General features: G+C 37.3%; 1 protein-coding gene across 7 annotated transcripts in view; it reads left to right on the forward strand.

Annotated features, from left to right (window-relative positions):
- The window catches only part of DNAlig3 (DNA ligase 3), a 957,513-nt gene that overhangs the window by 927,861 nt on the left and 16,366 nt on the right, over positions 1-13,286 (forward strand). For all 7 annotated transcript variants that reach the window (XM_067142216.2, XM_067142215.2, XM_067142218.2 and 4 more), the window contains one exon: positions 546-624. In XM_067142216.2, the coding sequence (XP_066998317.2) occupies positions 546-624 (79 nt within the window). The remainder of the gene's footprint in view (positions 1-545; positions 625-13,286) is intronic.

Here is a 13,286-nt window from a genome sequence, read left to right on the forward strand (position 1 = left end):
TGCACAATCAGTGCTGCTTACTACTGCGAGCTGTTGAACAAGGCGAGGGTTGCATATCGCCGCAAAAGACGAGCCCAACCGATTCGACAGTGCGCGGCCCCATACTGCAGCTCTATCTCCAAGGTACAGGAAATGCACTGGACTACACTCGATCATCCTCCTTACAGCCCGGACTTATTGCCCTGCGATTTCCATTTGTTCGGACCACGTAAAGAAGCTCTAGGAGGGCAACAATTTGAAGATGACAAGAGTGTGGAAGGCTTCGTGCGCAACTGGCTGGTAGCACGACGCTGTTCATTTTATGATTAGGGCATCAAAAAGCTGCCCAGATGCTGGGACAAATGCATTTCCAAAGCAGGAAACTATGTGGAAAAATAAATTGTAACTGTCTTGTGGTTTTCAATAAATGAGTTTAAATAAAAATAAAATCCTGTTTATATTTGATCTCCCCTCCTAGTTCCTTAGAGTATATTTCTGTATATACTTCATTGGTATTAACAGAATTCAATGTTTGCTTTAACACCAATCCTTGACTTGTTTATCAGTTATGGCGGTGAGCTCCTCTCAGACGCTGAAAGTCATTTGTCAACACATGTTTTACACCAGAATCACACCATCACTCAGGTAAGTGAAAAGTTGTCTTGACCTGTATTATGGTCATTCATTAAATGTTTTGATTATTGACCTCTGATTACATTATGCATTACAAATGTTAATTGACCTTGAAGTATGTAAGATTGTGCAAGAGCATGGTATTTCATTTCTGGTAATAATGGAATGGACTTGTTAATAATGCAAAGGGTCCATATGCATTGCCTCTAATTAAATTCCTGTTATCAACTTCTTCAGCTTGGTTTCGTTCAGTAGTTCAGTGGTTTACCACATTCCTTGTTCTTGCTAGGAAGCATACACTATATAGGAATAATAATAGTAATAATAACATAGCTATCATAGCAGCTGTTGTTAGGGAGAACTTATGGAGGTCTTGCGTATAGGTGAAGTGAGGAATATTTTGTCGGCTGCCTGGTATGGAACAGTGGTGCTGTAAGCTTGCATTTGGGATATGTGGGGTTCGAATTCTCCTTTCAGCAGCCCTGAAGATGGATTTTTATGGTTTCCCATTGTCACACTGGCCAAATGCTGGGGCTGTACCTTAATTAGGGATACGCCCACTTCCTTCCAAATCCTAACCCTTCCCTCGCCCATTGTCCCTGAAAATCTATCTCAGTTGATGCAGCATTAAAATACAGATAAATTTCATTTTTGGTTCCATAATGACTTAATTATATATGACTCCAATTCTTAAAAAATAATTTCTTATTCAGGTCCACCTATTCAATACAATCAGATATGCAGCACTTAAACTAAATGTAACCATTAGGGCTCAGACTTTTAGGTAAATACAAATTTTTTTTCTGGTACTTACGACTTCCATATTTACAGGAAAAATGAATTGAGACCTCTGGATTAAAAAATACAGAGTTTCATATCACATAAAAACACATAATTTTGATTTTTAATTTAAATGATTATTTTTTACATTTATATTATGTCATATTTTTACCATAAAAATGTTGATTAATCAGTCAATACTGATCTGCATTAAGGGCAGTCATCCAGGTGGCAGATTCCCTATCTGTTGTTTTCCTAGCCATTTCTTAAATAATTGCAAAGAAATTGGAAATGTATTGAACATCTCCCTTGGTAACTTATTATAATCTCTAACTCCTCTTCCTATAAACAAATATTTCCTCCAATATGTCCACTTGAATTTCAACTTTATTTTCATATTGCAGTCTTTCCTACTTTTAAAGACACCACTCAAACTTATTCGTCTACTAATGTAATTCCACGCCATCTCTCCACTGACAGCTCGGAACATACCACTTATCTCACTAAGTTTACAAAGGGAGTATTTTTATTACCCCACCTATTCAATACAATTAATTCCACGGTTACTGTATATGGTTAAATAAACTTAGAAATTTAGAGGGACATGTTTCGCCCTTCTTTTATTGGGCATCATCAGCCTTATTTAATCTTAAAACAAGCATTGGTCCCCACCACCTCTACCACATCGATACAACACAAGGAGTAGGAACTCCAGACAGACTAACACTGCTGACGCATTAAGACGGACATAGTTTACGGCATGCAATGTGACCACATTCTTTTCCATCTTCTAGAGGGATCACACTTTCATGAGACTGTCAAACAGATCTGTCAAATACTCTGATATACTCGTCCCAGCAGTGACTTCAACCAACATATCAATGTCTTCTTGCATTAGTTATTTTATGATTATTTTTGATTAATCAACTAGATAAGGTATTGTTAAATTGTTCGCCTTTTTTCTGGTCAGTATTTTTTAGCTCCTGTATTTTACATAAAAAACATAATTCAACCTTAGCTTTTGTGTATTGTCATACCGCTCTTGTTTATTGAGGTCTTGGGTTCAATATCTGACCCCCAAGCAATGCGTATGTTCAAACTTCCTACAAGGAGGGTCCACTTCAGTGTCAGACATGTGTTGTTTTTAGAATTAATATGACACAAAATTCTTCTCTTTTTAGACAAACATTTTAAATTGTATAAAGTGATTTTAGCATGTTATGTCTCAACATCCTCATTTTACAACAATTATTCCACTTTTAAGAAATCACATTTCAATTTTTATAGGTTATAAGTGATAATGTCCTCTGACCAATGCTTGTTTTAAGATTAAGTAAGGCTGATGATGCCCAATAAAAGAATTAAATTTAGTAATTTCTATGTTTATTTAACCATATAACCGTGGAATTAATTGTATTGAATAGGTGGGGTAATAAAAATACTTCTTTTATAAACTTAGTGAGATAGCTATTTTCAGTAGGAAACAAAAATGAGAGTTACAGTTTGTAACATACCACTTAGTCGAGCAGCTCATCTCCTTTCTCCCAAGTCTTCCGAGCCCAAACTTTGCAACATTTTTGTAACACTACTCTTTTTACAGACTATGAATCTCATAATAATAATAATAATAATAATAATAATAATAATAATAATAATAATAATAATAATAATAATTTTTACCGTGTTTTGGTAGATCAGCAGAGGTGAAAGAAGGTGCGGGCTGGAATGGGTCTAACTACAGGTCCGAAAGATGAATTTAAAATTTAAATAAAGGTTATATTTTCAATAGACAACAAGATTTAATAATTTTCACTAGGTGAAATAACAAAGAAAAATCAGGTACAATGTAACTTTACAAACGAAAGCACAAGTTAAGGGGTCTTTACAAATTCTGGGCTACGAGCCCCAAAGTTTAACAATTTCTGAGCTCTCAGCTCACAACCACAAATTACCAAAGAGCAGAAAACCCCGCATAACATGGAGCACTTGCTCCCACCTTCACATCTCAAGCCTCTCTGAGGCACTCTTACCACAACACCATAAAGAGCTGACCCGTTCTCAATCTTTCAAACCTATTAAAGGCAATACAAAGCTTTACAATCACTTGCCATCGAGGCGCAACTTACACGAATTAAACGGGTATCTCGTACCCAGCCTACCGGGCCTTAAAAGAAAAAATAATAGGTTACTGAAATGGCCCAAAATACCAATATGAATGGAGGCGTTGCTTGCACTCCTACATGCAACTTGTTAAAACCTAAGGGGCACTAGGCTGATTACACAGGGGCTATTCCCACACTAGGGAGGTGACTCGTATAAGAAAAATAATTTAACACATTAATGAAGAGAAGAAAATCAGTTATGAAAACATAGTCACCTCAAATCCAAATTGAAGGGGAGCTTGAGAGGGTAAAGCACTCTCTATCCCCGATTTACAGTTAAAGTACTAAGAAAATGTTTACATAAGCCGGCACTAAGTTACATTTTTAAACAGGTAGGCTACTTGAAAAGGTTTCGAACCTTCCCCGAGGGTTAAACTGCTGAGCAAGAAAGAAATAAAGATGTTAAAAGGCCATTACCTTTGCTGAAGAGCTGCTGCTCGAAGGAAGAGGCGCAACCCTCCCCCTGCTATACTTCCATACACTAAGCTAGATGTTGTTGAAGTGGCGACGAGCCATGAAAATCAGCAGTTTTTAAACCCTCATGGAAGATTCGAGACCTTTCATGAATAATTAAGACACACCCACAGGCATTTATTGGTTGCCCAAAATTTACACATTAAAATTGGAGAAGAAGGACACTATTGGTCCAAAATTAATTAAAGAAATTTGGGATTGGCTAAGTTCAAAACTGGCGGAAAGAAAGATTAATATTGCCAACCCATAGATGAAAGAACAAAATTTAGTAAAGACCAAAACTTCTGAATACAAAATTTCTTCATAAAAGTTCCTTCACTTCGCACCTAGGGTGCGTGATCATAGTTTGTGGTAGAGACATCTATAAGAGAATGTCCAGACTTCTTGATCAATGAAAAACAAAACAAATCAAAATACACACATTAACATCTTCTGAGAAACAGTTGAGTTGATTCGGTTTTTAAAGTTCAGAGTTTCTCCAGTAGAGGAGTACTTTAAGGCGGAACATTCAAATGTGCGGCGTATAGGTGTACCAACCGGTACAGTAATAATAATAATAATAATAATAATAATAATAATAATAATAATAATAATACTTTATTAACGGGAATACCATTTAACACAACAATAGAGAAAAATAAACAAAAACCACACTAAAAAGAAAGTTCAGTAGAGTATTAGAAAAATATGTACAGATATATGCACAGGTTATATTACAAGTAATCACAGGAAAGTAATAGTCAATTCTGGAGATTATGTAAGTGATTTCTAAATTTTGACAATGAGCAGTTAAATATATATCAGTATCCACTTTGCTTAGAGATCTTGACATTCGTTCAGTTGGCCCATTGAATGCATAGTTAGTTTTATGCCAATTTGTAGACAATGTATTCTTGAACCTTGTGCGTCTGTCTGGTACATGTACATTAATTTTTTCAAGGAGTTGTGGAATATTCACCAAGGAATGAAGCAATTTAAAATTGAAGAGTGTATCCAGGAATTCACGGTGCTGTGACAGACTATGCAGATTTAAAGACTGTTGTAGGGCTGTATAATCAACATTTTCATATGAGAATCCTGCTCTAACTGAATATAAACAAAGAAATTTATGTTGTACTGAATCTAATCTATGGATCAAGGTCTGATGAGAAGGATTCCAAACAGGTGTACAGTATTCTAGTATAGGGCGTACCATAGATACATACAGCAATCGATAGGTAGCTAAGTTTGAAAATTCTCTGGAATATCTAGTAATGCAACCCAGTCTTTGAAATGCTTTCTTACAAATATTTTTAATATGTTCATTAAATGATAGGTTATAAATGAATAAAACACCAAGGTCATTAACTTGTGAAACAGGAGTGAGAATGTTGTTATTACTAAATTTGTACTGAAATGATATTTTCTTCTTCTTTTTAAGAGACGATATTATTTTACATTTCTCATGAGTAAGTTTCAACCCATTTCGAATACAGTACTTTTCCAGATGATGTAAATCTTCTTGAAGTTTTAAACAATCAAGTGGACAATTAATTTGCATAAAATTTTTTGCATCGTCAGCAAACAAAAGCAATTCAGAATTCTTAAGTATATTTTCAATGTCATTTATGTAGAGAGTAAAAAGTAAGGGCGCAAGGTGAGACCCTTGAGAAACTCCACTGGTAACAATAATAGGCGCAGAAAAAATGATTCCTTATTTTAACAATCTGCAGGCGATTTTTAAGATACGTTTCAAACCAGGAGAGGAGAGGCCCATTAATTCTGTAGCCTGTTAGTTATTGCAGCAAGATATCGTGGTCAACAGTGTCAAAAGCTTTTGAGAAGTCCACATAAATTCAGTCCACTTGAGAGTGGTTCTCTATTGCATCCAAGAGGAACTGATAGAATGAAGGAAGATTGCTACAGGTTGACCGTCCTGAAAAGAATCCATGCTCCGAAGACCTTAAAAAGTAGTTAGTGGGACGTAAAGCAAACAACATTATTATTAAAGAATCCATGTTGCTCATCAATGATGAAGTTTCTAAAGAGAGGTGTGATCTTGTCAAGAATTATTGAGTCAAAAATTTTGGAAATATGAGAAGAAATTCTAACTGGTCTATATTGTTTTATGTCAGTTTTATCACCATTTTTGAAAATTGACTAACAAATCCTTTCTTCCATTCCACTGGAAAACACCTGTTAGATCCATATTGATGGTTGAACTTCTTACGAAATTGTACAAAATTATGTTGATATCCTCCTAGTCAATATTATAATATTTTACGTCCAGTTAAGACGAAACTTTGCTCAGGCAAAGACATCTTTCAACCTGACATTGGGTCATCCTCAGAAAGACATATATAATGTATTAAAAACACCGGACACACAAAATGAAAAGTTAGTTAAAAAGTATTTTGTAAAAAACATGATGTGTGGTGGTGAACGTTAAAACAGTCTTGAGCTGGAGGTCTTTTTTGTTTCAATGTTTTTGTTGTCCCTTGGTGTGGTTCAACTAGTATCTGTAAACTGTTGGCTTAGTTGTTCTGTTCCAGCATTATTGAAGTTGAACTGTCTGATTTTTAGTCTGTATTATGGATAAATCAAATTGCATTAAGAGTGGAAAATGGTGACTAACAGGAAAACGTTTGAAGAAAGTTATGAAGAATGAAAATTAAACTTAGAGAACACGGGTGATGCAAGCGAGCCACGTAATCTGAGTACGGAGTCCAGCTCTCAACGGACTTGCTCCCGCACTCGAGAATGGGGGTGGTGACTGAAACTGAGTGTAATTCTTCTGTTCCTTGAACAACGGATTCAGCACAAAATTCATAAATAAGCTAATCAATAAACATTGCAAAGACTAACAAGCCCACAACCACTTTGACGAAAGAATCAAAAACTAAAGAAAAATATGCCACATTCACATTTAGCAATAATAATATACCTACAATCACTAACGTCCTAAAAAACAGAACCAAAAAATCACTTTCAAAACCAGCGACGCTAATTCAAGAATAATATTTAACTGTCATGCTGTAAATACTAGCAATAAATACATATATTTTGGGATATATAAACTGGAATGTCAGGGATGCGGGTCAAGTTAAGTCGGACAAACTGGCAGGAACTTCTTCATAAGATACACAGAATCGTTTCTCCGCCATGAGTAACCAACACAAAGGCCATAATCATAATTATACCATAATAGATAAAGATCTAAAAATGCTACAATGTGAACAAAAAGGTCCACTACTCAACATCTTTGAGAATTTTTATATTAGTATGGATCAGTATAAGAACCCAGCCCTCAACTTAAATGAGATGAAAAGAAAAAAGGGAACGTAATAAAGGAAACTTTAATTCCGATTATTTGTAGTAAAAAACAGGCATTCCGCTTTCAGAAATCAGTAATCCAGTGTCTAGGGGTTTCTTCAGAAATATATGCATATGGATCCTTCAGATGAATCAACATTCCATAAGTACTGCCTACCTAAGAGCTACGAGGAAACAATAAATAAAATGAGAGAACTGCGTGAACTGGGTGTCGTTTGACAAAACAAGTGATAGTAGTGGAAGGAAAGTTGTTAATATTATAGTTGGAGTGCTGAAAGATGATGAGGTGCTGTCAGCTAAATTTTTTCTTTTAGAATGTGAAGAAATTTCTGCAGTGAATCAGCACAGCTGTAGCTGTGCATATTCTTTGGCCTCAGGGTGTTTTGTTACTGACGCTGCTCCCGGAGAGGGACTTCCAGTGAGCTTCCCTGTGCATACAGTCTGTGAAACAATTTGTGTAAATGTGGATAAATTGATTGTTAGTACACAAAAAGAATCGAGTAGAACAGAAATATTCCACTCCCCCCCATCCCGATCATTAACTTGGGTAGATGCTGTTAAGTATTATGCAATGAATTTTGAACAGGTTTATTCTGTGATTAATGAACTTGATAGAGAAGATGCATCTTCAATTGCAGTACTCCAGGACATATTTCAAATTGAGTGAAATAAGTGCACTTAAAACTGATTTAGCCTTCATTAGGGAAAATTTCTGTTTTCTCTCACATTGCATTACTAAGTTGGAAAAAAACAGCCTACAGTTGACAGAATCATTTAAAGAAATCAACAAAATTGAAAACAAACTTAATGAAGCCTGTGGTTCAAAAACAAATAAAATTAAAGATACATTTCTTTCATGCCTAAATAAGAATAAAGGATTACACGTGATATGAAAAATTTCAGATACTTTAATGGGGAAGAATTTGCAAAACATTGAGCAGATGGAACATCTTTGTGTCGGTGACAAATATGCAAGGCTTAACATCCTGTGATGTTAAACGTACATTTTCAAGATACAAATCATTGTTCCGTGAAAATCCTCACAGCTTTAAGATGCTGAATTTAACCTCTACTTTTGTGGTTCACTGCCACAGTTCTTGGCTTGCTGACTGGTGGACTAGGTGAGTACTTTTTAAGTGTATAAGTACCTAAAAGTCTGAGCCCTAATTATCATGTATCATGGAATATTAACAACTCTCATTTTCATCATTGTGATAAATAATGTTATGTGTCTATTGATTTGCTTCCATGCCATTCTTCAGTGTGAACAGCATACAACCAATTAACTCTCTCATGCATGAATTAATTTTCATTTGCATTTGGTGACGAAAAACACTGGTGGGTGATGTGGTTTACCATAATGGAACATAATATGGAACGATTTTTAGTTTTTTTTTTACTATTCAAAGATCGATCATTACTGCCTACTGACCAAGTGTACATATTGTGAAGCGCAAGACCATAGGTCTGTAATGCCTTTGAGGTTAATGCCAGAGGTACTCCTGAAGGCTGCAGCAACTGGATGGGGTGGTTGGTATGCATGAATACTGATGGGGTATAGGGCTGTTTTATACCAGGCATCACTGGTATTAGAGGTCTGCAAGCAACCCAGTTCATTCCGTTCACGCTCGTTCGAACCCGCACGGTCAACTGTATCTTGGTCACCTTTGAGTGGGTTGGCTAGCAGTCTCAGGTAAGGCGGCTGATGTGTTTACAGACAGTATCAAAGGGGTTACAATGAACAAACTTAAAAAGAGCAAGGAAAGGACAGTGGCTGACAATAAAGTATTGGACACCATGCAAATATTTTAACGAAATGTAATTACAAACTGTGAGGTCAACTTGTCACGTTAGTAGACACGGAACATTTCACATCGTCACAAGCATTCACCATTATTGTGTTCTCTGTTTTAGTTTAAAATGAATCAAGAGAGCGTTAAGTGTGCTGTTCCTGTCGCTAATAAAGCTACCAGCTGAACTGAAGTTTCTTTCACTTGCTGCATTGGAGGCTGGAAATGACAACATTTTCATTGCTAGTAGAGCAAGTCTTGGATATTCTTTGATGTTATTTTACTACCATGCAAGGAGATCATCATCAGAAAGGTGATCCTTTAATCAGTAAATTGTTGTACTAAGAATATCGGCAATGTTTATTATTACATAGTCTGCGCCAGCATTAACTCATTTTTGACGTAGATATAGAACCTCTTCCCGAAAGAACTGTAAAGGACGAAGATATGTTGCACACATTTTGACCCACTTTTATGTAACTTTTGATACTGTATTTGGCCACACTTTACTCGTGTGTTAGGTAGTAGATGCAAACGTCAATAAGGAAGCACATATCTTAGATGTTGACCATTCACAGTTATTACTAGTAAGAAGTATTTCCACACTTCGCTCTTCATCCTTTTTTTTTTTTTTTTTTTTTTTTTTTTTACAATTGGCTTCATGTCACACCAACGCAGATGGGTCTTATGGCAACGGTGGGACAGGAAAGGCCTAGGAGTGGGAAGTTAGTGGCCCTGGTCTTAATTAAGGTACAGCTCTAGCATTTGCTTGGTGCAAAAATGGGAAACCATGGAAATCCATCTTCAGGGCTGCTGACAGTGGGGTTTGAACCCACTATCTCCTGGATGCAAGCTCACAGCTCTGTGCCAACTCGCTCGGTCTTTGTTTAGTAATCCATCTTGCTTCCTCTCACCTCTCAGGATTTGCTTTCACTCTGTTTTTGCACTCCCATTTGACGTTTGCAAGGAATGTCGTAGTGACTGCGAACGTGCTTTCGCTCAGAATGTTGAGCGCCAAGCGGTTGGACAGATCACACTCACTAGCCGAGCGGGAACAACCGTAAATGAAGAATGCAGACCCTTAACTTGTATATGTGTTGGATTGATTGTGAAGAGAATAGGTACTCCTGAGACTAAAAATAATAAATAATATGAGGTCCTTATGCACGACCTGTTTGTCTTTTGCATCTTGAGGGCAGGTTGAGTTCCATTCCTTGGCTCATGGGGTAATTGCTAAGTAGTACCAACTTCCCAGTTTTAAAGTTGTTGAACAAATAAATGCTACTTCTGGGTAGTACAAACTATACAAGTTTAAGTAGCATTTGGAGAAAACAGGTATTGTACTTAATTGGAGTAGTAGTTGTTAGTCAGCCAAGCATTACTAACATTGCTCAGAACCTGTTGCAACTGTGTTCTCATGCTTCCATCCGTACCCTGCCTTTCAGACTGACACACATACTTGTCAATTGTTCAAGAAAATTTCAAGTAAAGGTGATGTCAGAAAAGAAAAGAAACTTGACAGGCATTTATTTACTTGTTAATGTAATATCTGAAAACCGTATTATTATGGAAAAATCTGAATTACCTCGTAATATCAAAGCAAAGAAAATGCTTTTAAAAAGTTGGCACAGTGGTAGATATCTTGGCTGAACAAAGTACTGATTAATATAAAAATATCAATAAAGAAGGAAACTGATTTTATGGCAGGAAACAAACCAGTGAATTAAATAGCGGGAGAAGAAATTGCTGGAACTGATGAACTATGATGAAAATCCTGTGCTGTGTGAGGTTCCAGGAAGCCTTTCAATTAGTACAGAAACGTCAGCTGCTCCATTGCTTTCTGGTAATAACTCAGCAATTAAGAAATCAACACTTTTATTTTCAAATTTTGAGGATAACATTTTTTTGCTTGCAAATGTTATATACACAACCATACCTGCAACTAACTAGAAAAAAAGCTGGTCTCCATTAGACTTGAAAATATTCAAGCAGTTACTGCCTTGAAGTAGCAGTTTCTAGTTTTTACCCCTCTCTCCAGGTGTCACAAATATGGAGGGCCCCAGCCCAGGGTATGGGTGAAGTCCCAAACGGCATCAGTGGCAGAAAAGGTGGACTTCGGTATGGCATCGGTGGCGGAAGAGGAAAACTTGTAGCGTTTGTACTCCAGAGGAGCGGCTGCAGAAGGCGTCTGTATATTCCTAGAATAACACCTGGCAGTAGATATAAAATACCTTTGGGAATGCGACCCCATCGTAATGATAGCCTATAAATGGTATGGTCATCATCGTCATCATCATTTCCCAACTCCAGTTTCCTGGGTGTGGTGTACAAGCGCTCGCCATCTCCTTCTGTCTTCGTACATCTTCTGATCCAGTACATCCTCCCATTTGTATCCTCTCTCCTCCACATCTGACCTTACAGTCTCTATCCAATGTTTTCTTCGTCTTCCCTGTGGTCTTCTTCCTACAAGATTAAGGTCGAAATATTTTCTGGCAGGTCTTTCCCTGTTCATTCTCATTATGTGCCCATACCACTGAAGTCTGCGTTTCTTTATGACACTGATAATAGGAACCTCAATACCAGCTACTTTCCTATTCACTTCATTTCTGATCTTTCTGGTAGTTTTGTTCATGGTTCTAATGAATCTCATTTCAGTTGCTTGGATTCTACTGAAGTCTTTGTTTAGTAGGGTACATGTCTCTAAACCGTACGTGAGGATTGGTATGAAGTAAGTGTGGTACATGATTGTTTTCACTTTCTGTGGTATTTTGCAGTCCCAGAGAAGATTTCTGACTTGACTGTAGAAGTTTGATGCTTTCTGTGTCCTGCTGAGTATTTCCTGCCTAGCAATGTTGTCTTCCGAGATTGTGCTTCCGAGGTACTTTAAGTGGGAAGCTGATTCAATTTTTGCTCCTTCCAGAAATATATTTGAGCTTGTTCCTTCCCTGTTGATGGTCATTTCCACTGTCTTTGTTTTGCTCATCTTCAGTCCAAAATTTTTGAATGTGTTGTTCCATTCATTAAGTTTCTTCTGAACTTCAGCTTCTATCTCTCCCCATAAAAGCACATCATCAGCAAATACCAGGGCGTTTGGTTCACTGTCCATTTTCTTGATAGATTTGATGACCTTGTCCATTACTATTACGAACAGGAGTGGCGACAGGGCACTTCCTTGTTGGACACCTCTCTTTGTTTCAAACCATTTTGATCATTCATTGCCTATCTGGGCACAGCTGTAGCATTTCTGGTATAGCATCTTGACTTTGTCAGTTAAGTACTGTGGCACCTTTAGGTCTTCCAGACATTCCCATATCTTATTTCTTGTTTTCAATGTCCACAAATGCAATCACAAGATTTCTTCTGTATTCCCAGTACTTTTCTGTCAGCATCTTTACTGCAAAGATAAGATCCACAGTACTTCGACCTTTCCTGAACCTGTGTTGTTCTTCCTCAAGCAAAGGTTCCACTATCTTCCTAATTCTTGTTTCTGTGATCTTTTCCAGCAGCTTCAGTGAGTGTGACAACAGTGTGATGCCTCTGTAATTTCCACATTTCCGTCGGTTGCCCTTTTTGAACGGTGGGATGATGACTCCTTTACTCCAATCTTCTGGAATTTTGTTACTTTCCCAAAGTACTGATAACACTCTATATAGCCAAGTCAAGCCTGGTGTTCCAGCTGTCTTTATCATGTCTGAACTGAGATCATCAAAGCCTGGGACTTCCCATTTCACATGCTATTTAGTGTTGTTTCTACCTCAAGCCATGTTAATGGGTATTTATTGTTTTTGGCTTCATCTACACTACAATGATTGGTGGTGGTGGTTCCTCCATCTCCATTTAACAGCATGTCCGGTATTTAATTTATTCTTCCATCCGAGGCTTGTTTTAGGTTTGAAAGCAGTATATTCATACTCGACTGTTGACTTGCTAGGCCTAACACAGGTGAGGATTTTCTTTTGGGGTTTACTTCCTTAGCCTTTGAAGATCCCTCTTCTCCACAAGGCAGTGGTGTCCTCTTCTAATTATCTCCGGAGAGTATGGGTTGCCTCATCCGCCATCTCTGCCATTCCGAAGGTATCCTTCTCTGCCAAAGATGCCGTTAAGGTCTCCGCCCGTAACCCTGGGCATGGGTTCCACCGTATACCCCATGGTGCTG

This window comes from Anabrus simplex, chromosome 2, assembly GCF_040414725.1.
Source record: "Anabrus simplex isolate iqAnaSimp1 chromosome 2, ASM4041472v1, whole genome shotgun sequence".
Lineage (NCBI taxonomy): Eukaryota > Metazoa > Arthropoda > Insecta > Orthoptera > Tettigoniidae > Anabrus > Anabrus simplex.